This window comes from Ochotona princeps, chromosome 13 (assembly GCF_030435755.1).
Source record: "Ochotona princeps isolate mOchPri1 chromosome 13, mOchPri1.hap1, whole genome shotgun sequence".
Classification (NCBI taxonomy): domain Eukaryota; kingdom Metazoa; phylum Chordata; class Mammalia; order Lagomorpha; family Ochotonidae; genus Ochotona; species Ochotona princeps.
Window position 1 is genome coordinate 55,012,013 of NC_080844.1, and position 22,119 is coordinate 55,034,131.

Here is a 22,119-nt window from a genome sequence, read left to right on the forward strand (position 1 = left end):
CAACTCCTCCTCACCCTTCAGAATTCACCAGAAGTTTCCCTCCCAGGAGACTGTCTTGACCAGGCTGTCTAATGATGCTTCTCTATTCCTTTATTCTAAAACTGACTTGTGTCTTTTCACTCTCCAAATCCTCACATTTACTTCAAGTTGAAAATAAGTTCAAAAAGTTTGTGAAAAGTAGAACTCAAAGAATAACTTTATTTCAAAAAAATGTCCCAATATGAGGAAAGTATACATTGTGAAAAAACTATACATAAATTACAAAAATAAACCACTTTTGCACCAAGGTAAATTCATATTTTGAATTCCACTTTTCACAAATTTTTAAATAGCCTTAAAGAGATACAGATAAATATAACTATAGACAGCAAAATTAGATGGACAAATATTTAGTTACTGCCTGGTAATTACACTCATTACATATCAGGTGAGACAATGAATGAGTAAATAACTGCAAATTTACATGAGCCTCTAGGAAATTTTAATAACTTTTCTGCCTTGGATGTTTTAGACCAGTAGTAAATTTCTGACATTTTTAAGATTCATGTATTTACTTAAAAGGTAGAGTTACACACATCCAGAGAGAGAGGGGTTCGGGGAGAGGGGGAGAGAGAGAGAGAGAGAGAGAGAGAGAGAGAGAGAGAGAGAGAGAGAGAAGAGAGAGAGAGAAACCATTCATTAGCTGGTTCGCTCTCCAAATGGCCACCATATCCTGGGCTAGGCTGGGCCAAAGCATGAGCCAGGAACTTCATCCAAGTCTACATGTGGGTGGGTTCAAGGGGACAGGTACTTGGACCATCTTCTAAGGTATCATAGGCCATTAGCAGGAAGCTGGATCACAAGTAGGGCAGCCAGGACTTCAACCAGCAGCCATATGAGTTGCCAGTGCTACAGGCAGTGGCTTAACCTGATGCATCACAGTGCTAGCTCCAAGACTTCAAATGATGGTCTTGAAGAAGCCATTTTTTAAACTTTCAAGTCTTATGATTGCCAACAAAAAAATGAGAATTGGGGTGAGAATCCAGGTATGGGAAGGTTGATAAGGTAGTAAGACACAGGACTAAGGATTCTACTTTTCCAGGGAGACAGACAAGCAGGGACCACAAAACCTAAATCTCCCAGTTGGGCCAACTCTCCTGTCTAGTCTGGGCATGTCTGAAGCCAATGACCAAAGTCAGGTGAGGGTAGGGAACGCTGGGATGCTCTGAATACCTGATGCACTAGGAGGAGAGGATCAGTTCTCATTCCTTTGTGAGTCTCCTTTACGAGTGTGTTTTCTACCATTTTTCTGGAGAGTAGTTCGTTGCCAAGGAGCACTCTGAGGTTGGAGCCATTGGAACTGGGTGGAGAGAGACACCCACTGATTGTCAAATTGGCCAACAAAACCTCCTACAAAGTAAAAGGCTGGATTCAGAGCTTAAAGGAGACAATAGAGTCTATTAATCAAGTCCAGCAGTTCATGAACTACAGTGTGTGTGTCTTAATAAGTAAGTTAATAAGACAGCTTAGCAACCTTTAGTGCATGTTTACTAGCCTTATTCTGAAAATGCCATCTGTTACCTTGGTCACTAAACTGGTGTTTTGTTGCATGATTCATCATTTATACCATTTCTGAGTTAGAAATGAAAATACTGATTGGACTTTTGCAAATGGCAGCCTTCTGTGTCTAGGCAAGTTTTCACAAATAATTGAAGACCTTCCACTGTCTGGCAATAGAAAACGTATCTTCTGTTACTAGGCAGTTCACAAAAGAAAGCTGCAGGACTAACAAGCTGCCATAAAACCCCTTTTACTGAGCTCTTTCAAGACCCTTGGGGTGTTAAGACTCTCCAATCAGATTTATGTTGGTGTGTGTTGGAGGAAACAGCCGTGGTCTCAATGGAAGACTTTGCTTTGGGGTTCCACTGCTCAGCGACACTATTTCCACTCTATCTTCACCTCAAGAAGGCAGAGGAGTGGTGGAAACCAGAGGGGGCAAGAAGCATCAAAATGGTGAGTAATTACCATACAAAAAAAGTTAGGAAACTCCTGCCTGCTATCAGAGCAAGTATTAAATACTGTTCGGTTCAAGTACATTTGGTCTCATTCTGTTTCTTATGTAAATTAAACATCTTAGAGACCAGACTGCCACAAAAGTTGAATCCACTTCCCCTAGTTCATTCAACTGGCATTTGAAAGGGGTATCATGTACCTCATTGTTAGCTGGATCCCGCTCCAAGAAATGATAGGCGAGATCAGTTTCTCTGTCTTGGGATCTTGTTGTTATCAGACTTCTGCAGAAATCTAAAGCACCTGCTCTTTTGTTAAGGTGGGCCTCTAAAGAGAGAAGTATTACCATAAGAAAACACCCAGAGTTCATACGGGAACACTGTGAGTCCTTACAACTGAGCCTACCAACTTTAGGCCAGTATCCTTCATGGCAGCAAATCTCTACGGGCCACTTACTGTGCACAAAACACCATGTCAAGCAACACCTTATGCACTTTTTGTTTCGTTTCATCCTCACAACAACCATGGGGGGGCTCCATTTTACAGATGTGCAAACTGAGGCTCAGAAAGGTCAAGTTACTTGTCAAGATCACATGATTGGAAATGTGGCAGACCCATGATTTTGAATTCTGGAACCAGTGTTCCATATGACATGACAAGTCTGCTACCAAATAGTGACCTGCTTCTCAGAGTCTCCCCTCTCTGACTTTCCCAAGCAGAAAATGAACCTTTAAGCAAAAGTCTTCCTTGGTCTCTTTCCAACAAAGGAAATCAGTCATGCTAACAGACACAGGCCTTTTGCAATATTCTGAGTATCACCATATCCTTTCAGGAGAAGAGAAAATCAAGTTTCAGTAGTCATCTTTCAGTACCATCCAGACATTCCTACTGCAAGGCAGGAAAGGCATTCATTCCCAGTTACACATCCTCCATGGGTGAATTCTGCCCTGGCAACCTGCTGAGGCCAAAATGGCCAGAAAGGATATAGTTGAGGATGAGTGCCAAGAATCCTGTTGAATTATCTGAGATGAATAATCATTTATAGGAAAGCAGAGGTCCATTCTTGGTGCACCTAGCAGCTTTAGGCTTCTCCAACTTGACTTGATTGATGCTACCCCTGTCAAGCTCTGTGGGCCCCAGACCCTGTTCTCTCACCCTGCATTCTTGAAGCAAACTCCATCACACTTAACACTGTGTTTCCTACCCCAACCCCCTTGTATGGAAAGAAATCACACTGACACATCTGTTTTTTCTCAGGACCCAGTCTAGTACGTGATACACCAGAAGAGCCAAATACATATCAAACAAAAAAAGAGGGAAAAAGGAAATAAGGAAAGTCAGGGCTAAGGTCCAGGAAAAGGAACCTTGGATTTCACACACACTTTCTGCTCAGGAATGAACTCAGATGAATGGTAGGAAATGCACAGATGTTTCCAGGCCAAACTAGACTCCATCCCACAGTTAAAATATTTTTATTATATTCCCTCTAATGTGTTTTAGGCTCTTCTCCGCATTCAGCCTATCTGGTCTTTGTCCATAACATACATGACATACATGCTACACAAGTGTGCCTCATGTTACAAGAATCATCCATCTACAATGAGTGCGACACTTTTAAAAAAAGAGGGTCTCGCACAACATACACATTCATGCCACCTGAGAACGCTCATTGTCTTGCCATGTAAATCTGCATATTTATCGGGTCCCTCACACAGCTGCTCTCCCCTCAAGTGCATCAATCTGGTATTACAGCCTCCATTTACAAAGAAGGAAACTGAGTCACAGACATTTTTAGTGGCTTGCTATCTGGCTAGTTCCTTAATTGTTTGGCATCATGATTTAAAACACATCATCAATGTAAGGACAGGTTTTGAGGACGTGAGGAAACACTGCCATGTTATCAGTGTCTATAGCTCAGAACACTCGGCCCAGTGTTGCCGAAATACTAAACTGTGTGTTCCAATAATAGACCTTGCATTTTTATAGGAGCCACATTCTCTCTGTTGTTTTGCATAGGATCTTTGTGGGTAATTAAGGACTGAATTATAGGACAGCCTTTTGGCTTCCATCCAGCATCATTAGCATGAAAGAGTAATGAAACTGCAAGAATAGAAAGTGTTCACTTTAAAGTTGTATTTCAGCATGAAATTCTAGAGGTCAGAGTTTATCTACCACGAGTAGATAAAAAATTTGTTTAAAATGTTTATGTTAGGACAAATAACATTGTATTTCTGAGATACAACAATGCTCTGAGTCTTAATGTCAAATCATGCCCAGCTACATATAAAAAGACAAAAATAAAGCAAAGAAAGGAAGACATTGAAAAAAAAGGAAATTGTCACTCGAAACTGCAGAAGCAGTGTGCCTCCAATCAGAGGTTTTTTTCTGTTTGTTTGTTTTGTTTTTATACAAGGGGAGAAAAACTCTGCATTTCAGTCCTGTTTGAAACAGTTCTTGAAAAAAGTTTTTCCAACTCTGTGAAGTATAAGACATTAGATTCAAGAGGTAATTGAGCTTCCCAATGGATTATTGTTCAAGGTTGCCTTTTATCCCCTCCCACCACCACCCCAGTGGGTAATGTGCATTCATTGTGATTTATCTGGTGCCGGTTTCCTTTACACCATCAGACTATATAAAGTCCAACTAGGACTGGGGCTGGGGCTTTGAGAGTGGCTGGGAGGCGGCATTCAGAGAGAGAGAATGAAACGGCTGGGGACATGAGCGACCATGTGCCATTGACTCTCCAGTGGTATGAGTTCCTGATTCTTGAGCGCTAACCTGAACCAATTAAGGAGGAGTTCCTCCCCACACAGGGCATGCTGCTACATTCTTACTCTTGAATTTAACGTCTTCTTCATGTCTCTCATCTAGAATGATTGAGGCTCCAATCCTGGAAGGACCCTAACCATTTGGCCAAGCTTGGTTTTGGCCACCTAGCGAAGCCCAGGTTCTGAGAAGCAATGGTGGTGAGGGCCTTCATCCTGCTGGCGATGTTTGTGGACGCCTCTGCAAGATCGTGCACTCCAAACAAAGCAGGTATGCACAGGGCCTGCCCAAGTTCCTGGAAAGTTTCCTGAAACGTTCCTTTGCGATGCTCAGAGCAGTGTGGTGAGGTTGTTAGGAGAATGGAACGATGTAGCCACAGACAAACACATAAAAACCCCAGAAACAATGAGACTTCCCTGCAGAAAGCAAAAATGCATGGAAGAAACTTGAACTTTTTAAACGTTAGAGAATGCTCGCTCACTCTCGTTGCTGTCTCTAATCTCCCTCTATATGCACACGTGTGCATATATATTTGCGTGCAAAGGCATTTCTATCTTTTTTATTTGACTATGTAGTTTCTGTCCTGAGCTATAAATCAATATTCTACAATATTGTGCATGAGACATTCTTAGCTTTTTTTAAATATGTGCTCATATGTATCCAAAATAGCCAATCTGCAATTTCACAAACAGTTCTTAAAGTAAAGCTCAAGTTTATAAACGGACCCATTTTAAATGCATACTTAGTGCAGTTAGTCCCTAGATGTAACAAAGCTTATTACAGTGGAACTTCAGTGACTGGAGGTTGGGGAAAATGGGAAAGCTATGTCACAGCTGGAGAAGGGTGTCAAGGGAGGTGTTTGTAGCCATCTGCTTGGCATCTTGCAAGGTATGTCTGGAATCCACCACCGATGTAGATTACAGTGTCAATGGTGCTCAATTTTTTTTAAAGATTTATTTTTATTACAAAGTCAGATATACAGAGAGGAGGAGAGACAGAGAGGAAGATCTTCTACCTGTTGATTCACTCCCCAAGTGAGCCGCAACGGGCAGATGCGCGCCAATCCGATGCCGGGAACCAGGAACCTCTTCCGGGTCTCCCACGCGGGTGCAGGGTCCCAACGCATTGGGCCGTCCTCGACTGCTTTCCCAGGCCACAAGCAGGGAGCTGGATGGGAAGTGGAGCTGCCGGGATTAGAACCGGCGCCCATATGGGATCCCGGGGTGTTCAAGGCGAGGACTTTAGCCACTAGGCCACGGCGCCGGGCCCAATGGTGCTCAATTTTTACCATGTCATCCTCTTTCCAGATGTCATTCTCGTGTTTTGTTATCCCAAAACCATCATCACCAAAATCCCTGAATGTCCCTATGGATGGCAGGTGCATCAGCTGGCTCTTGGAGGATTGTGCTACAATGGAGTTCACGAGGGAGGTTACTATCAGTTTGTCATCCCAGATTTATCGCCTAAAAACAAGTCCTATTGTGGAACCCAGTCTGAGGTAAGGCCAGGAAGTATAATGCACACTCCCTTAACACAAGGTTCTGGACCCAAAAGCAAGACATTTACTATTACCCTTAAAAGGATTCAGAACTCACTACATTCCTTATAAAGGTCAATCCTAATTCTCAACCTTCCTGGGATATTGGCATTGCTTAAATGCTTCTCTTCTACCTAGTTTAGACGACTCTTTCGCTTGACTTTTTTTTCCTAATTTTTTGCCAGGGTCAATAAGACCATCTTGTGAGAACAGGACGAAACATATTTCCCACTTGAAATCCACTTCAATTCTATGCTAAGGTTCACCAGCTGCTACTCTTCCTGGGTTGGAGAGGTAGATGAGTGGACCATCTTCTGTCCGAATCTTTGAAATTCTAATAAAGTGCATTTGCAAGAGTGTTATAAAGGAGTGACAAGAGTACAATACAATTCTTAGAGGAGTCTCTTGGATTATGTAAGTTGGGAAATCACATAATTAAAAGAAAAAAAAAGCTAGAGACATCCTCCTGTCAACACCCATATATGACAAGTAAACTCGTGCAAAGTCACAGGACCAGTAGTGATGGGGTCAGGGAGGGAGGCCTGGCATTCTGACCCTCCCATCCTGGTCTAACATTCCTATTGCCTTAACTGTCAACAAACTGTACAGCTGTGTGTCTCAAATGAGATTAAAGATCTTCTGGAGTCAGCTTGTCCTCCCAGGACTTCACAAGGATTCAGTGACATTCTTGGACATTCAGTGATTTTTGCAGGTTCGCAAAGCATCATGCCATTGAGTATCTCTAGGTAAGGGGAGCTAGAAATCATCTGCGTGGTCTCAGAATGGTCACTTCTCCAGTGGAGGTTCCAGATCCCACCCAGCTCTAGCATTATGTGGTTTCAGATTCCAACAAGTTGGAAGAAATGGCTTCAGAAAGAGTGCTTCTGGAATAGGAAAGAACAAAAGAAAAGTCTGGAAGTGAGAGATGGAAAAAGGCATTCACTGAAGATACTTAGACTGGGGAAATGGGCAAAATGTTGATGGTAGGAAATACAGATTCTTGAGTCAGTTCCTTGTGAGCAGATCCTAAGGAGCACATGAGCATCTTTAAGCATAGATTACTGTAGCTAATCTTCACAGAGTGTACTGAAGAACTCTTCTACAACAGTCTTTAGCTCACTCATAGGCAGAAAGAACAAATGCTACTGTCAATGACTGACTTTACTCCCCCCTCTCCCTGCCATTGGACTTTTCTCTGAACCATCCTCATCCACTTTTCCCAAGCCTCCTCTTTCCACCAAAGAGACACAGGTCCACCCTAACTGCCTTCTTCCTTCCCCCAGTACAAGCCACCCATCTACCACTTCTACAGCCACATCGTCTCCAATGACAGCACAGTCATCGTCAAGAATCAACCTGTGAACTACTCCTTCTCCTGCACTTACCACTCCACCTACTTAGTGAACCAGGCTGCCTTTGACCAGAGGTAAGTTGCTCTGCAGAGTGGAGGGCTGGTTGCCTCATGTGTGTGCAACAGACCCTATCAACCAGGCATGTTTCAGTCCTTATGCAAAATTCTCTCCCCTTTTCAGAGTGGCTACTGTTCACGTGAAGAACGGGAGCATGGGCACATTTGAAAGTCAATTGTCTCTCAACTTCTATACTGTAAGTGGTCTCCAGGCTCCCTCTGCTGCTCTATGTTCCTTCCAGGAGATATTGGGATGCTCCTTTAGGATTCACTCTTTCCCGTGCTCTAGAAAGATCCCACTACAATCCACTTCAGAAATTTGTACTTAGAATCCAACTCTTGTTCAAGCATTTGGCACAGAGCACTGAACTTGCTGCCTGAAGCAGAGCTGGGAAAAGTTGGGACTGCTTTCTGCTGCTGCCTCATTCTTTGATCTCTGAAGTTTTCCGGTGGATTTCCTCATTGTCAGATTTGGATGTGCTGCCCATGTTGGCTTCCAAATTAAAGGCCCACTCAAAATAAAGTGCTCCAGTTCAACAAAACATGCACTGGTCATCAGGCCAGCTGCCCTCCTGTTCGGAGAGATACTTTGTTTCTTAAACTTGCAGCTTCCAGTGAGGGCTTAGGCATGCAGGAATACTGGCCAAGCTGGCTAGATAAAGATGCCAGTAGAAATTCAGACCATTGTAGAGTGGTAGAACTACAAGACTACAGGACATCCTGCCTCCTGATCCATTCCTCTCTCTCTCTCTCTCTCTCTCTCTCTCTCTCTCTCTCTCTCACACACACACACACACACACACACACACACACACACACTATTCTGTGTACCTGGAATCCCACTGACTTTGAAACCTTTGAAATTGCTTTATCGCCTGCCTGGATGCTATGTATCCCATTAATTCAGCGGCTGAAAACTAGAAGGGATCCTCAAACCACCCAGTCCATTTTACACATGAGGCTCTTGAGTCTTAGGGGAAGGACGTGATTTACTCATGATCCCACAGCAGGTTTGGAGCAGTACCCAATCCAGAGCTCTCAACGATGCTCTCTGAAAAGTAGCTACTGTGAAGGATGTATAGCTTCTGCTTCAAGACCCCTCACCTGCACAGGCCCCCTTTCAAGTCCCTGCATCTAATTTTGAATTAAAATTTTGATTCCACATTTGTTAAGTTTCAGGATCTCACCAAATCTTCTCCTGCCCCGGGGCACACATCACTGTGAGTTAAGCCGCAACAAAAGTAAACTAACGCAGCTCCTTGAGCTATCATCTTGGAGGATAAATACAGTGTGAGCCACCAGGGTGATGAAAGGATAGCAAACCTCTGGAGTCACTGATGAGGGCTTGTCCAGAAAGAAAAACACGCTTGCACGCATTGGCAGAAGCCACAGGGGACAGCCTGATGACACGCTAGCTTTACCACTGAGTTCCTGCCTGTAAGTAAATGATTGTTATTTCCACCAGATAAAATTATAGACACAACCCTATAAAGCTTTTACCACAGTAAGCAATGAAGAAACACCAGGCTTGTTAAAAACTTCACTACCATCAGATATGTTGGACTGATTTTCAGGTATAAATATCAGATCTTGGAATTAGAAGGAGCTTTTCTTATTATTAATTTTTTTCCTAAAAATTAAAAGGCATAGCCTGAGTTGCACTAACAAAGAGGGTACTTGCCTGTTCTATTGTAGAAAGTAGTCTGAGTCTACCCCAGGGATCTACCAAGACCCCTCAAGGATAAAGAAGCCTCAAAGAAAAAAGGGCCTCAGTGCTACAGTGCTACTGACTCATATTCCCATGGTGGGTTCAGTTTCCTGGGCCTGACCCATGGGGCTGGTATTTTCCTTCTCTTCACCCATCTACTTTGAGAGCATTCGTGTGTGTTTCTGAAGTAACAACTGTTCTCTGCATATATTTCCATCAAATTACCAGCAACAGAGCAGTGCCCTAGTTAGCACAATAGAATCAGTGCGTTGCTAATTGCTTAGGATTCCAGAGCTCTAAACACTGGACTCCAAAAGTACCAGTTCTACTCAGAATGCTTCCTCCCTTTCTTCTTTCCATCCCTCTCCCATTCATCCTTGCCAAAAGCCGGTAGTTGGTTCTACTAGCAGGAAGTTATTGGTTTACTAGTTGTACGGCCTTGGGTAGGTTAGTTAACCATGCTAGGCCTCCAGCTGTGCATTCATCATATAGTGATCATGATAACACTCACACCATAGCTTTGTTCTGAGGATTAAACAAAATCACCTTTAGGAAGAATGTAGCCCAAACCTGGCACAGGTAAATGCCTGAGAAATAGCTATTCTTAACATGGTGAAGGTTGGTCTTACTTAAAGCAGAAACTGAGTGCTCCTAGCTTTGGTTTCTGTAAAGGGTTGAATATCAATGAAAGTGTTGAATTAGACTGGTGTACTATGCCATTAAAACAGCTCTGACCATTCCTTGTTATCAGACAAACATAAACGAAAAACCTTGGTGTAGAGAGAGCAAAGGGAGAGATAGAGGCCCAAAGTCAGAGGTGGTTAACCCTGACCTTCCATTCAGAGTCCAAAACTCCACTGCAAGCTACCTCTCTGCTAGAGGGTTACCTCCACGGCCCTTCCAAAAAGCGGTGAATTGGGCCTTCCCATTTTAGCTCAGCAAATGAACCTGAACTCTTGCCCTCTCGTCCTGTTTCGTCTTCTGACACAATACCATGTAATATTGCTGACGAGCCTTCACCTGTCCTCTAGCTAAACATGTTCTCTCTGTTGGCAATTCATTCACCGATCTCACTCTTCTCTAAGTATGGTCCAGGGTGATTACCTCTCTCACAAAGTGGAGGTCAGAATTGAAACGTGGTATTCCAGAACCTGTCAGACCAACACAGGAAATCCATCAGCCAGGGATGGCACGTGGAATTTCAGGTTATGGAAAACATGCCTAGGATAATTAATTTGGGACACTCATCTTTCATCACTATCTCCCACTGAGTGTGGGAGCAAATGCAGTTCCCAGAGTTTTCTGCCTTGTATTAAACTAGGTGTGCCTACCCTTCACCTGCATTCCTAGCTAATCATGATTCAATCTTTTGGTCAGAGGAAGCGATTAAATGGCCTGATTTTTCAGGGCATTCTTCTACACTATTTGATGCACAAGTAATTTTGTGTGATTTCCAGGCTTCTAAGGATGCCACAATTAGTTATTACAGGGTGAAGTTGTCTGGAAGCAGGCCCCCAGTTGTCATGTTGTGAAGAAAGCAGGAGAAGTTATGTTGACCATTGTCCTGGCTGTTGGATGAGGAGGTAGAGAGATTGAATTAATGGCACGGATTCTGCTACCCAATTTGTAACAGTGGTGGGAAGGTTTCACTACGGGTAGAGATTTTATTCCAATATCCCAATAGTCTGATGGCTGACCTCTGGGAGAAGGAGTTGGGAGAGCACCTCTGATTGAGGACTTCCCCGTGGTCCCAGGGTTTGTCCTCTCATTTAAAATGGTCTCTTGAAATCTATAAACATGTCACTTCACCCTGCATATTTAGAAGTTGATCACTAGTGGTTAAGAACACTATTATTTAATTTTTGCAACCATTTAACTGTTACAGAAGCCTGACAAAGAGGAAATGAAAAAGAAAACTCTCTTCTAGGTGACTGAATCCCAGGGAGCGCTGACTGGCCTTGCAATCAGTAAGAATGTGAGAGGTTTTAAAGGATAAAAAAGAGTGAGTCCTCTAAGTAAATTCCTGTGTCTTTGACCTGCAGGGGTTCAAGTCCACTGGAACTAGATATTCTTGCTCAATACAATTTCAGCCCAACACTGTCTACAAATCTCCAAACCTGTGAAACTGTATTAGTATCTTGGCCTAAGCCTTATGCTTCTATTACACAAAGTCACAGAAGTTATTCCCAGCTTTTTGATGGAGAACATGAGGCCCAGAAAGTTGAGTTGGCTTTTAGGTATCCCAAATTAGCCACAGAAGAGTTATTCCAAGATCCTTGTCTTTTTCCCATGCTGCTTTTGCTGCTGGTAACTAAACCCAGAGAGTAGCTCAAGAGTGTTAATAACGTTGACAGAAACCAAGACCCAGAGAATGGAGAAATCAATCTCCTTCGAGTAAGTCAATGGGAAACTGGTATTTCTAAAGACACCCAGAACAGTCTGATGCAGACAGAAGGTGAGGACCACAGATTCAGGCCAGGGATCAGAACCTGCAAGTGCTGAGTTCAAGTCTTCTCTCCTCATTGCACTGGGAGCTGAAAAACCCAGTCTTCTCAATCTCTCCCCTCATGATCCCTCCACCTGATCCCCTGCCCTCTCCCCAACTACTCAACTTTGCTTTGGTTCGCTGCCTGTGGCTCTTTCGTTTTTATAGATTTTCTATACAATGCCCTATATTCTATACTAGCATGGTATATTATCTACTTGTTGTATATCATCTGTCTTCCCTACTAGAATTTCAGATCATTGGAGATGGATCTGTGCTTTATGCCAATACATGGACTACTCAGACATAAAGACTATCCCAATATATAAACAGTGCCCAACATACAGCAGTGCTTGTTATTGTTGGCATTGTTAATTACACTGGAAATCAGATGATAAACTTCCCAACCCAGGCTGAAAGTTGCTCAAGCAGTAAGCAAGTCAGGGCACTGAGGGCTTACACTTGGGTTTAGGGTCCACATCCTTTGGTGATTCCGTGAAAAGCACATCTTAACATGCATACATCCCTCTTTCTTCTCATTAGAGTTTATTGGCATAGATGAGGCATGTAGGGGTGTGCGTGTGTGTGTGTGACTAAATCAGAAAATCTAGAAAGTGCATTTCCTTGTCCCTATAAAATTGAACTTACGTCCCATGAGTTCCTCTGGTCCTGGACCATACGCCTGCCTTGGGGGTGGATTCCTATCCCCAGTCCATCCCAGTGCATCTGCTCCTGGAAGACCCAACTGCTCAGTCTGAGAGCTTGTAATGCCTGGTGTCAATTTCCTCCCAAAGAATGCCAAGTTCTCCACCAAGAAAGAAGCCCCCTTCGTCCTGGAGACATCAGAAATTGGTTCAGATCTGTTTGCAGGAGTTGAGGCCAAAGGGTTAAGCATTAGGTGAGTACCTTTCTTTTGTGTGTGTGTGTGTGTGTGTGTGTGTGTGTGTGTGTATATATATATATATATATATATATATATATATATATATATAAATAAAATAATGGAACCATATATATATATAATGTAACCAAGACTGGCCATAAGAATTTTTTTAAACAAGCCATTTCTAGGCATGAGACTCTGCCTCAAAGTAATGGCCTTTGCTTCATTTCTAGGTTTAAAGTTGTCTTAAACAGTTGTTGGGCCACACCTTCAGCTGACTTCATGTACCCCTTGCAATGGCAGCTGATCAACAAGGGGTAAGTGCCACCCTCTGGGGCCAGGGATGAGCAGTGGTGCCAGACATTTCTGGAGTGACTTTGCTGTGGCTGGGGATAGCTTGAGAGGAAGAGGAGGAGAGTTTGGGGGGTTGCACCAGTGACCCCGCTGTGTTTCTAGGCTGGAGGCCATTACTAGAAGCGTATAGTGCTTCCTATGTACCAGAGATTAACCTGGGAACTTTCACACATATTTACTCATTTAAGTCTTACAAGGAAGGTAGATAATTATACCCAGTTTCACGGATGAGAAAACTGAGGCACAACAGTAGTTAAGTCTTGAAGTAAGCTGGCTACGTTCAAATCCCTTAAGTCTGACACCAGAACTATAGTGGACTGTGAGTCAGACAATCCATATTAAATGGTAACAGATTGAGACTAGTCAATATTCAGTAAACTTAAATGAAATCATTGTTTTTATTATTAATTCAGCACTTAAAAGCTCTTAAAATTCCAAGTAGCAAACTGAAATACTGGGCCTGTACCACAGAAAGGCAATTCCAGAAGTCAAAGAGTGCACAGGAGGAAGGAAGCACAGGCGGGAGGCCATGACAGCTGTTCTAGCAAAGGTGAAAAGACCTTCCCTGAGATGGTAGCCAAGTGGTCATAAAAGGAAGAAGTTTCTATAGAAGAGAAAAACTTTCAGAAGTTAACTGAGTGCAGTGTAGAAAGAAGGACCATGCCAGCAGCCTGCATAACACTTGACGAAATTGGCTGTGTTGTGGCACCTGTGTGCCCGGGGGTGGGGAATAGCATTTGTTGTTGACTGTTGGGGAGGAGAGTCTCTGGGTAGGAGGACACAGGCTCTTCCCGAGTTCAGGAGTGGACCCATCAAGCTTGAGGTGATGACTGGAAGTACTTGGGATTTAGGTATGGCTTGGGAAGTCTTGCTGCCTCAGTTGGAAGCCCAGTTTGTCCCTTGGCAAACAAGAGGAAAAGCGGAACTCACACAGGAGTGTGGGCATCATCCACACATTTAACAATCAATGACCAAGGGGCTGTTCCAAACCAGGGGTCCACCGGGCTCCTGTTACTGCAAGACCCATCAGACCAGGTGGAAATGGAGGTCAGAGACAAGACACAAAAGGGGGCCAACCACACCTTTGCTTTTATTTAACAAGCATTTGTGAAGTTTCTCTAGATAGTTCCTTGATAGAAATTATTAGATTTCATTAAATAGCCAATAAAGGAGTATAATAATCACTTCTTTGTAGACACGAAGACTGAGGCTAGACAGGCACAGAAACAAACCCAAAATCTAGAACTAGCCAAAGAAATTACTGGGCTTCCAACTGAGGCAACAAGACTTCCCAAACCATACCTGAAAAACCCCAGGGTCCCCTGCCAAGGCTTGCACTTTGTTGGCGGATGATTAAATTCCTTTAGCTTCTGCCAGCAAAGGAGCAAGCCAATGGCTTCGGGATTCTGCGATAGGTTACTGATGCACAGGATCCTGAAGTTGCCATTGGTTACTGGCATGGTCACACAGGGCATACATCCCTGTCACCTGTCACCCTGGGAAGCATCTCCCCCATGTCACTTGGCAGGAGAATGGCTGCCTGTGGTTTTGGAGGGGTCTCTGCAAGGGGTCCTCAATCCCTGTGATACACACAGGGGATGAAGCTCCTCTAAGAAGTTTGCATAAAGACTAATTTGAGAGATAGTTATTTAGGTGCAAATCATCGTAAAGTAAACACAAAATTCTTTCCTACTTTTCATCTCCATGAACACGCTGGAGTACCCGCATACCCATGAATGCCATTACTTAGGTAGGCACACTGAAAAGGAAATTAGCAAGTCCCTGGGAACCTGCATATGATACAGCCAGAGTTCAGAAGCTGGGACCAGTTTCGTTTTCTGCTTGGTTGACACGGCACCTCCATGAGAGATGCACTCTCCGGGACCAGCACCAAAGGGGAGACTTGGAATGTCTACTCCCCCAGCCTACCAGATGGCTGTAATTCATACTGGGTCCTTCTGGAAGGAAACCCAGTTTTCAAGAGCTTCTGAAGAGATCATAGTAGAGATGAGTGTGTAATCCAGAATGTTCTGGGGCACCTGAGACCATCCAAGACAGCACTGCTCCCAAAGGACAATCACCGCTGCTTTGGTGATGATATGGAGACTTCCCAGCAGCTTCTGCTACCCAGGAGCAGTTGTCACCGATGGACAGGTGCCATTCTTCACCTCCTCCCTGCCCCCTGACAAAGCTCTGCTTACATGGCCTTCCACTGGCCAATCCCAGGCCCGCACCACAGCTGCACAGACTGTTGGAAGGTCTGCTGCCTTATGCTTGCTCAAGGATCTTGGGCTGATTGGCCACACACTCCTGCAAGAGGCCTGTTTCATAACCTGATAGATGTGCAACACTTCATCACTGCACAGAGTCACCTCAGACAAAAGCTGGCTCCTGGTCCAGAGACCAAGGCATGGCCTTCCTGCCTTGTTTACCCCCCTGTGTCTCAGAACTGGCATTCCTTCAATCTAGCCTCTATTTTGGCAAAGACACACATTCAGGTGGTATCCTTCCAATCATGGTTTTCTTATATTTAAAATGTAAATTTTTACAAAGGCAGTTACTTAACATAATATATATAATTTTAATGTATAATTTAAATAAAACATAAATTCAGGTTTTTAATGACAAAAATCTCTCTACAATACATACAGATATGTTGACTGCAACACAGGGGAAATGCAACTATTCATCATGACATGTCCACCTGTGTGACCTTGGCAGTCTATAACCTCTCAGCCTTGAGGAGAGCTTTAGCTCTCAGGATTGACATGTCACTTACCATGTGTGTCACATGACAGCCCCCTCCCCTCCTACTGTACCCTGTGTGTAGCTTGGGAGCAACCAGGTCATCTCATAACTCCTCAACTTGACCTTATGGCTATAAGGAGCAGGGGAGGTCCTGTCAGTCACAGGGTTCAGGAAAGGTAGACTTGCTTTGTAAGAAGCTGGAAGTGGTCCAGCTGTACCGGAGAGCTCCTGCTGCGGTTCTAAGAAATGCTGCTTCCCTCTCTCACTCCCATGCACACCAGATGCCCTACAGATGAAACAGTCTTCGTGCATGAGAACGGGAAGGACCACAGGGCTACCTTCCAGTTCAATGCCTTCCGGTTCCAGAACATTCCCAAACTGTCCAAGGTCTGGCTGCACTGTGAGACATTCATCTGTGACAGTGAGAAGCTTTCCTGCCCTGTGGTGAGTCACCCCTTTGGGGAAGGAGAATGGTTACCCCAAGAGACTGGATTTGACCTAAGTGTTGAGCTGGGAGGTGACACGTCAGGTCAGGCCTGGGTGAGTGTGTGCTGACAGCATTTGGGAGGAAACGGCACTGGGCATAGGACCAGATGCTCATGCCCTCACAGCCCACACAATTTGGCAGACATCACTTAAGTCACTGGACCCTGGGTTCTCATCTTTAACCACAGTAGTGACAAGGGAGGGTGGCCCACTGTTTGTCAAAGGCAGTGTTAAATAAAATGAAAGTGAACAAGCATGCAAATACTTTGAAAAAATCAAGTACAAGGGACATTATAGGTCTGGAAATAACTCAAAAAAAAAAATAAGTATTTGGGGCCTTGCTTGGACAGCCTGAGAAGCCATCTGACTTCAGAGAATCGCTTCAGTGTTACTCGGCACCAGCTCGAGTCTGACTCACCTGCGTGAGGAAGGGCCCACAGTTTTGGTGCTTGACAAGCCCTCTGGGTGATTCTTTAACTCACCCTGCTGAAGAACCACCATGTTCGAGACTTCCAAGTGCTGAGCCCCACGTTATCCTCTCTGGTCAGTGTGGAACAGAGCCAGCATTACTGCCCAAGGAGTCATCTGCACACAGAGCCCAAAGCAATCAACACAAATAGGTCTTCAGCTGTTTCCACTGCCTCACTCGGCCAGGGAGCAGACATTTAAGAGCACATGCAGAAAAGGGGAAAGAAAGTAGAGGGTCCAGAGTCAGAAAGGACGAGCCTTGGAGAATTGATCCAAGCATAAGTGCAGAAAACACATTTTTGAAAAACAGGCAAGAACACAGAGCTAGAACTCGTTGGCTGAGCGTCCACTTCTCAATTCATGGTGAGGAGAACAGCTGGCGCCTAACAGCCCCATTAAAGCAAGTGGTGTCAGTGGCTCACAGGAGCGACCTCCTCCAGCGGGGCCTCACCCCCTCAAGGACGTCAAAGGAAGTATCCTTCCTGGTCTCAAGTTGGGGAAGGAATGAAACACACATGTCTCTGAATTTACAAACAGAAAACAGGGTAACTGGCATCTGTTACCTGGGGACTTTGGACTCCATCCAGTTTGCAACAGTTTGTGTTAATTTCAAATCAAAACTTATATTGCAGAAATAGGTTTTTAAGTTTTGGGATGGGCTGAAATACCTATCCATTTTTTATGGGGTGCAGGGCAGTGTTTCAATAGCTACCCACAGCATGAACCAATCACGCCTGTTGATTAGCCCTTCCATGTTCTTTATCGCCAGCTGTAGTTACCTTACTGTTTTTGAAACGCCAGACTTTCCTTTGGTTTGGGGTTTTATTTGTTTGTTTTCTTTTCAAAAGGTTACTTTTTAATTGATTGACTGATTCGAGAGGCACAAACATAGTTCAGAAATAGAAAGAAAAAAAAAGGTCTAGGTTTTACATGCTAGCTCACTTCCCAAAAGCCTCCAATGGCCAGCTGAAGCCAGTAGCCCAGAACTCAACCCAGGTCATCCCCTTGACCCAAGCGCTTCAGCCATCACCATCATCTCCCAAGGTCTACATGTGTCAGAAAGCTGCACTCAGTAACCAGAGCCAGGCGACAGATGTGGGACATGCACACCCACCAGACTTGGATTTGAACCTCTCTTTCTCTCTGTCTCCCCTCTCTTGGCCTTACTCACGTTTCATCCCGCATCTTCAGACCTGCGACAAACGGAAGCGCCTCCTGCGAGAGCAGACTGGGGGTGTGCTGGTGGTGGAGCTCTCGCTGCGGAGTAAGCCCCTGTGTTTTTCCAATGCTCCCATTCACTATGGGCTGCGGCCGCAGGCACGGCCGGTTTGAGCATTTTAACCGAATTGCCAAACCAGGTGTGCCTGTGGACACAACCTTCACCTGCAACCCGGCTCTTTCCGGGAGGTGGGGAGCAGCTCCTGCCATTCCGAGGAGTTGAGGTTTGTTCACTACCATGAAGAGTTCTGGGTGGCTGAATTCCACATGTCCACCAAGCAATTAGGAGCGGCTGGGCTCCCATTCAGTGTACAGTGAGCCAGAACTATCAAAGATGAACCAGACGAGTGTGTCAAGTGTGTGTCAGGAAGAGTTGATCGAGTGCCCAGCACTGTGCCTGACCTGGGGTGGGGTGGGGCGGGAGTGTCCTGGCTCACCTTGAAGTGAGGGAAGAGATGGTAGACCCTAGGGCCGTGGGAGATTGCCTCTAAAAAGGGTGAGGGGAGCAGGGAGTCATGGGGCAGGGAGCTCAACACAGCTCAGGGCTTGGTGGAAGACCTATCCCAAAGCAGATATGAGAAGGATGAGCTGGGCACTAGGGGGTTGTAACAGCCTATGCTTTAGCCTACTGCTACTGCACTCTGGCCAAAGCCAGGTGCCTGATTTGGTGTGGTCTGTTTTCCTATTTGCATATAGTTTCCCCTTTCCTCAAGTTGAAAGATTCTTTCATGACACAGAAAAATTACATAAAACTCAGATGTTAGGGCATTTAGAGAACATTTTATTAGTTCTCTAAAAAGAACCTGCACATCGCTCAGGCTGCTACTGTTACAGTATAGACTGGTGGTGACAAACAGGTGGCTCTTGCTGCGGGTGGTATTCACCAGCTGGTTCTTTCCAGAAAGTTTTCCAACTGTGCCTTAGAGAGCCAAGGGCAAAATGGTCTGGAACGAAGCCTTTGTAAACCTGGGTGTAAGCTTTGTCAGTTGGAGTCATGGGCCCCTGAAGGTGTAACAGGGGAGGCTGTGGTGAGGCTGGGTTTTAAGAACGCAGCCCTCAGATTTCTCCTCCAGGGACCTTTTCTTAAACCTTCTGCATTCTCTCTCTTTCCTCTCTACAGGTGGGGGATTTTCGAGCCTATCTAGCTTCTCAGGTAAGCCAAAGAGATGCCTGTGAGAGGTGTCGGGCAGCAATGCTTTTAAAAGGCTGGCATATGTTGCATTTTGTTTTAATTTTTAAAACACACTTCATCTGGCCCCTGAAAATCCTTTAGGAATTACAGACCACATTCTAAAACCCCACCTAGGTGGGGTGGAGGGGGCCAAGGTGGGGATGTCTCTCTCTCTAGCTAGTCCTTGGGCTCTGGAGGGAGGAAGAGCCAGGGGTCAACATGAATACAGCAGAACTGGACCCAAGCCCCCCAGGTCTCAGCAGAGCCATGCCCAGGCCTCTTCACTGTGGCTCCGTGGGGTCCCAGGAGTAGGAGAGCAGGATTTTCAGGGACTTGCTCACTCCTCAAATAGCTGAGTCCCTGGTGGGGCTGTACGTCTCCCACTGCCTCAGGGACCTTGGACAATGACCTCACCCCTGACCATGTTTCCTCTATGAAATGTAGGGCTAATCATGGCCCGTATCATACATGACTATTGCATGAATTATCTAATTACAGCTAACGGTACTACCTGAACAATGCCCAGCAGATAGCAAACATCCTGTAAGGGTGGACCACGGTTTCAATGACTGTCCCTAGTATGCATTAGGGATTGTGGCTCCTGCAGCCAACAGACCAATCAAGGGAAGTCACTACTGAGCAGATTGGTTAGTAAAGTCATTGATGTAGATTTTGGTTTGATCCTACAGTGAACACATATAATTAACTTTTGCAAGTCCAGTCCTACATTTCACTTTTTAAAGGAAGCGCTGCAGTGAGCACCCTGGAGTGAAACGTGCCATCACCACATTATCGAAGCACAGATTTACATTTGTCAGAGGCCCATAACCTAGATTTACCATCAGCTTCTTTGTACTGACAAATGTGCTGCAGAATCCCACAGGGAGGCACAGTGACTGTGTATAAAACACAAGGAGTTTTATAGAAAGTTACCTAGGACCCTGGCGTTGGCACTTGGGTTCACCCTTGCTGAGTTGGCCTTGCCTTGCAGAACTGCTTCTGAGTGCCGTCTCTGCTTGCTCTGCTTCACAGATGTTCTCTGTCACCTGCTGGTGATGCTGGCCATTTGTGCCGTGTTCTAGGAGGGGGCCAGCCTGCCGCAGCTCCTCCACCCAAGGTCACCCACAGCAGATGACGATTCACGTCCATGAAGCTGCAGAAGCCCACAGTGCTGAGGTGCAGAGGCTAGCTCTTCGCCAGCTGCAGGTTCCAGTCATTTCTGCACCTTCGGTCATGGTTGTCTTTTTGGTGTCCTACTCCTTCTTGTCACTCCCGGAGGCCCTTAGATCCTGCAAGTCCTTCCTGTGCAGGTTGGGGAGGAATCTCCTTTCCTACACCCGAGTCACGGCTCCTTTGAAAGCTCTTCTAATCTTAAAATGCTACCCCACCCAACCAAGGGCAACTGAGCATTCTGCAGAGAGTGTAGAACAGAAACTCAACGTCAAATACAAACTGTACAGGAATAGGCAGCTTTGCCAGAAAGGGGCTTTGTCATTAGGACTGCCCTGGTCTACCTGAGAGCAGGTGCTGCACCTCCAGGTGGGTTCCAATCTTTCCAACCAGGATGTGAGGGTCAAAATGGAACACAATGGTTGGCTCAAACCCAGCTATTAGGAAGGAAACAGATTCTTGAGAATGCCCAGTACTGACCTAATTTGCTTTTATGATTGGGTTTCTTCTCTATACATTAGATAGATAGAAGCTTAGATAGGTAGAAGCTCCTTATTTTTATAGCTGATATGAACTTCTAAAATCAAAGGAAATTAAACATTGAATAGGAATAAAATAATAAAGAGTATAACATCCATATAGCATAATCTTCATAATGTGACATTGCCCAAATGGCATGGCTGCTTGCAGTGTGACAAAGGAGGGACTCCCACAATACAAGCTCGCTGCGTTTGGTGATCATCCTAACACCTGCATCGTAAGACTCACACACTCACTGCTTTTCTTTCTTTGCTCCACTGAGACCTTGAGTAGTTACATGGAATGATCTGACCTCAGCTAGCCTTTACTTAAGCATCTGAGCCCATATCTGTTTTTTGTCCTAACTTACAACAATTATGAGAGCGGAAGCAACAGAAATTCTAGAAGCACACAACAGCACATCCTCACAGACCGGCAACCCAAGGATGTGGAACATCCTGACATCAGCAATCTACACTGTCAATGAAACAGGCATTGAGTGGAGCAGTCCTGGAGGGGAAGTGGCTATAGCACAGGCTAAAGCCCGACTTCCAAGTTCTTTCTTCAGATGTATACAGACTTCATTTGTGGGCTTATGATTCAAAATCATCCCTTAGTCTCTCTGCATTTAACATGTTAAGATGCTGTAAGATCTACAGTTTGCTGGTTCTTTAATAACTTGTTTTAGTGAACTCAGAAAAACTTGTCATCAACTCTCTGGAGACATGAACTACGTGGTTGTTACGCAACAGACCAACGTGGCTTGTGTTCCTACTGGTTCGAGACCTCTACTCTCTGTAAATACAGTCTTCTGTAGTAGGGCAGGAAAGAAGACACATTTTATTGGTTCTAGTCAAACACTTTTAAATAAGCACCCTCATAGCCATATTCATAGATCCTTTACTGTCAGAGTAAAACAATGTTGCGTTAGTTTGGCTTTATTTTATCGTTGCATTTTATGATTTTCTGTCTACCTGGTGCTATGCAATAAACAGTCTTAAATAACCTATGACTGCAGTTTTCAGAGTTGATATATCTTGTTGAAAGTCAATTCCTTAACCCTCCCAAGAGCTTTTTCAGGAAAGCTTCTCGGACTTTCCTGTAGACTGCGGGCTTGCAGTCATCGCATCCTACTACATTAGTTCAAACACTCCAGCATAGGGTTTCTCACACAGGGAGGTAGAACTGTGCAGCATCAGGAGGAATAAG

General features: G+C 44.7%; 2 protein-coding genes across 2 annotated transcripts in view; one reads left to right on the forward strand and one right to left on the reverse strand.

Annotated features, from left to right (window-relative positions):
• The window catches only part of GPAM (glycerol-3-phosphate acyltransferase, mitochondrial), a 158,687-nt gene that overhangs the window by 101,176 nt on the left and 35,392 nt on the right, over nucleotides 1–22,119 (reverse strand). The gene's annotated exons all lie outside the window — the stretch shown is intronic.
• TECTB (tectorin beta) lies at nucleotides 4,869–20,422 on the forward strand. The gene is made up of 10 exons (XM_004579845.2): nucleotides 4,869–5,025; nucleotides 6,063–6,253; nucleotides 7,576–7,718; nucleotides 7,825–7,897; nucleotides 12,688–12,791; nucleotides 13,010–13,093; nucleotides 16,160–16,322; nucleotides 18,024–18,096; nucleotides 19,171–19,203; nucleotides 20,254–20,422. The coding sequence occupies exons 1-10, from the start codon at nucleotides 4,950–4,952 to the stop codon at nucleotides 20,301–20,303; spliced, it is 990 nt and encodes a 329-aa protein (XP_004579902.1). The 5' UTR covers nucleotides 4,869–4,949; the 3' UTR covers nucleotides 20,304–20,422.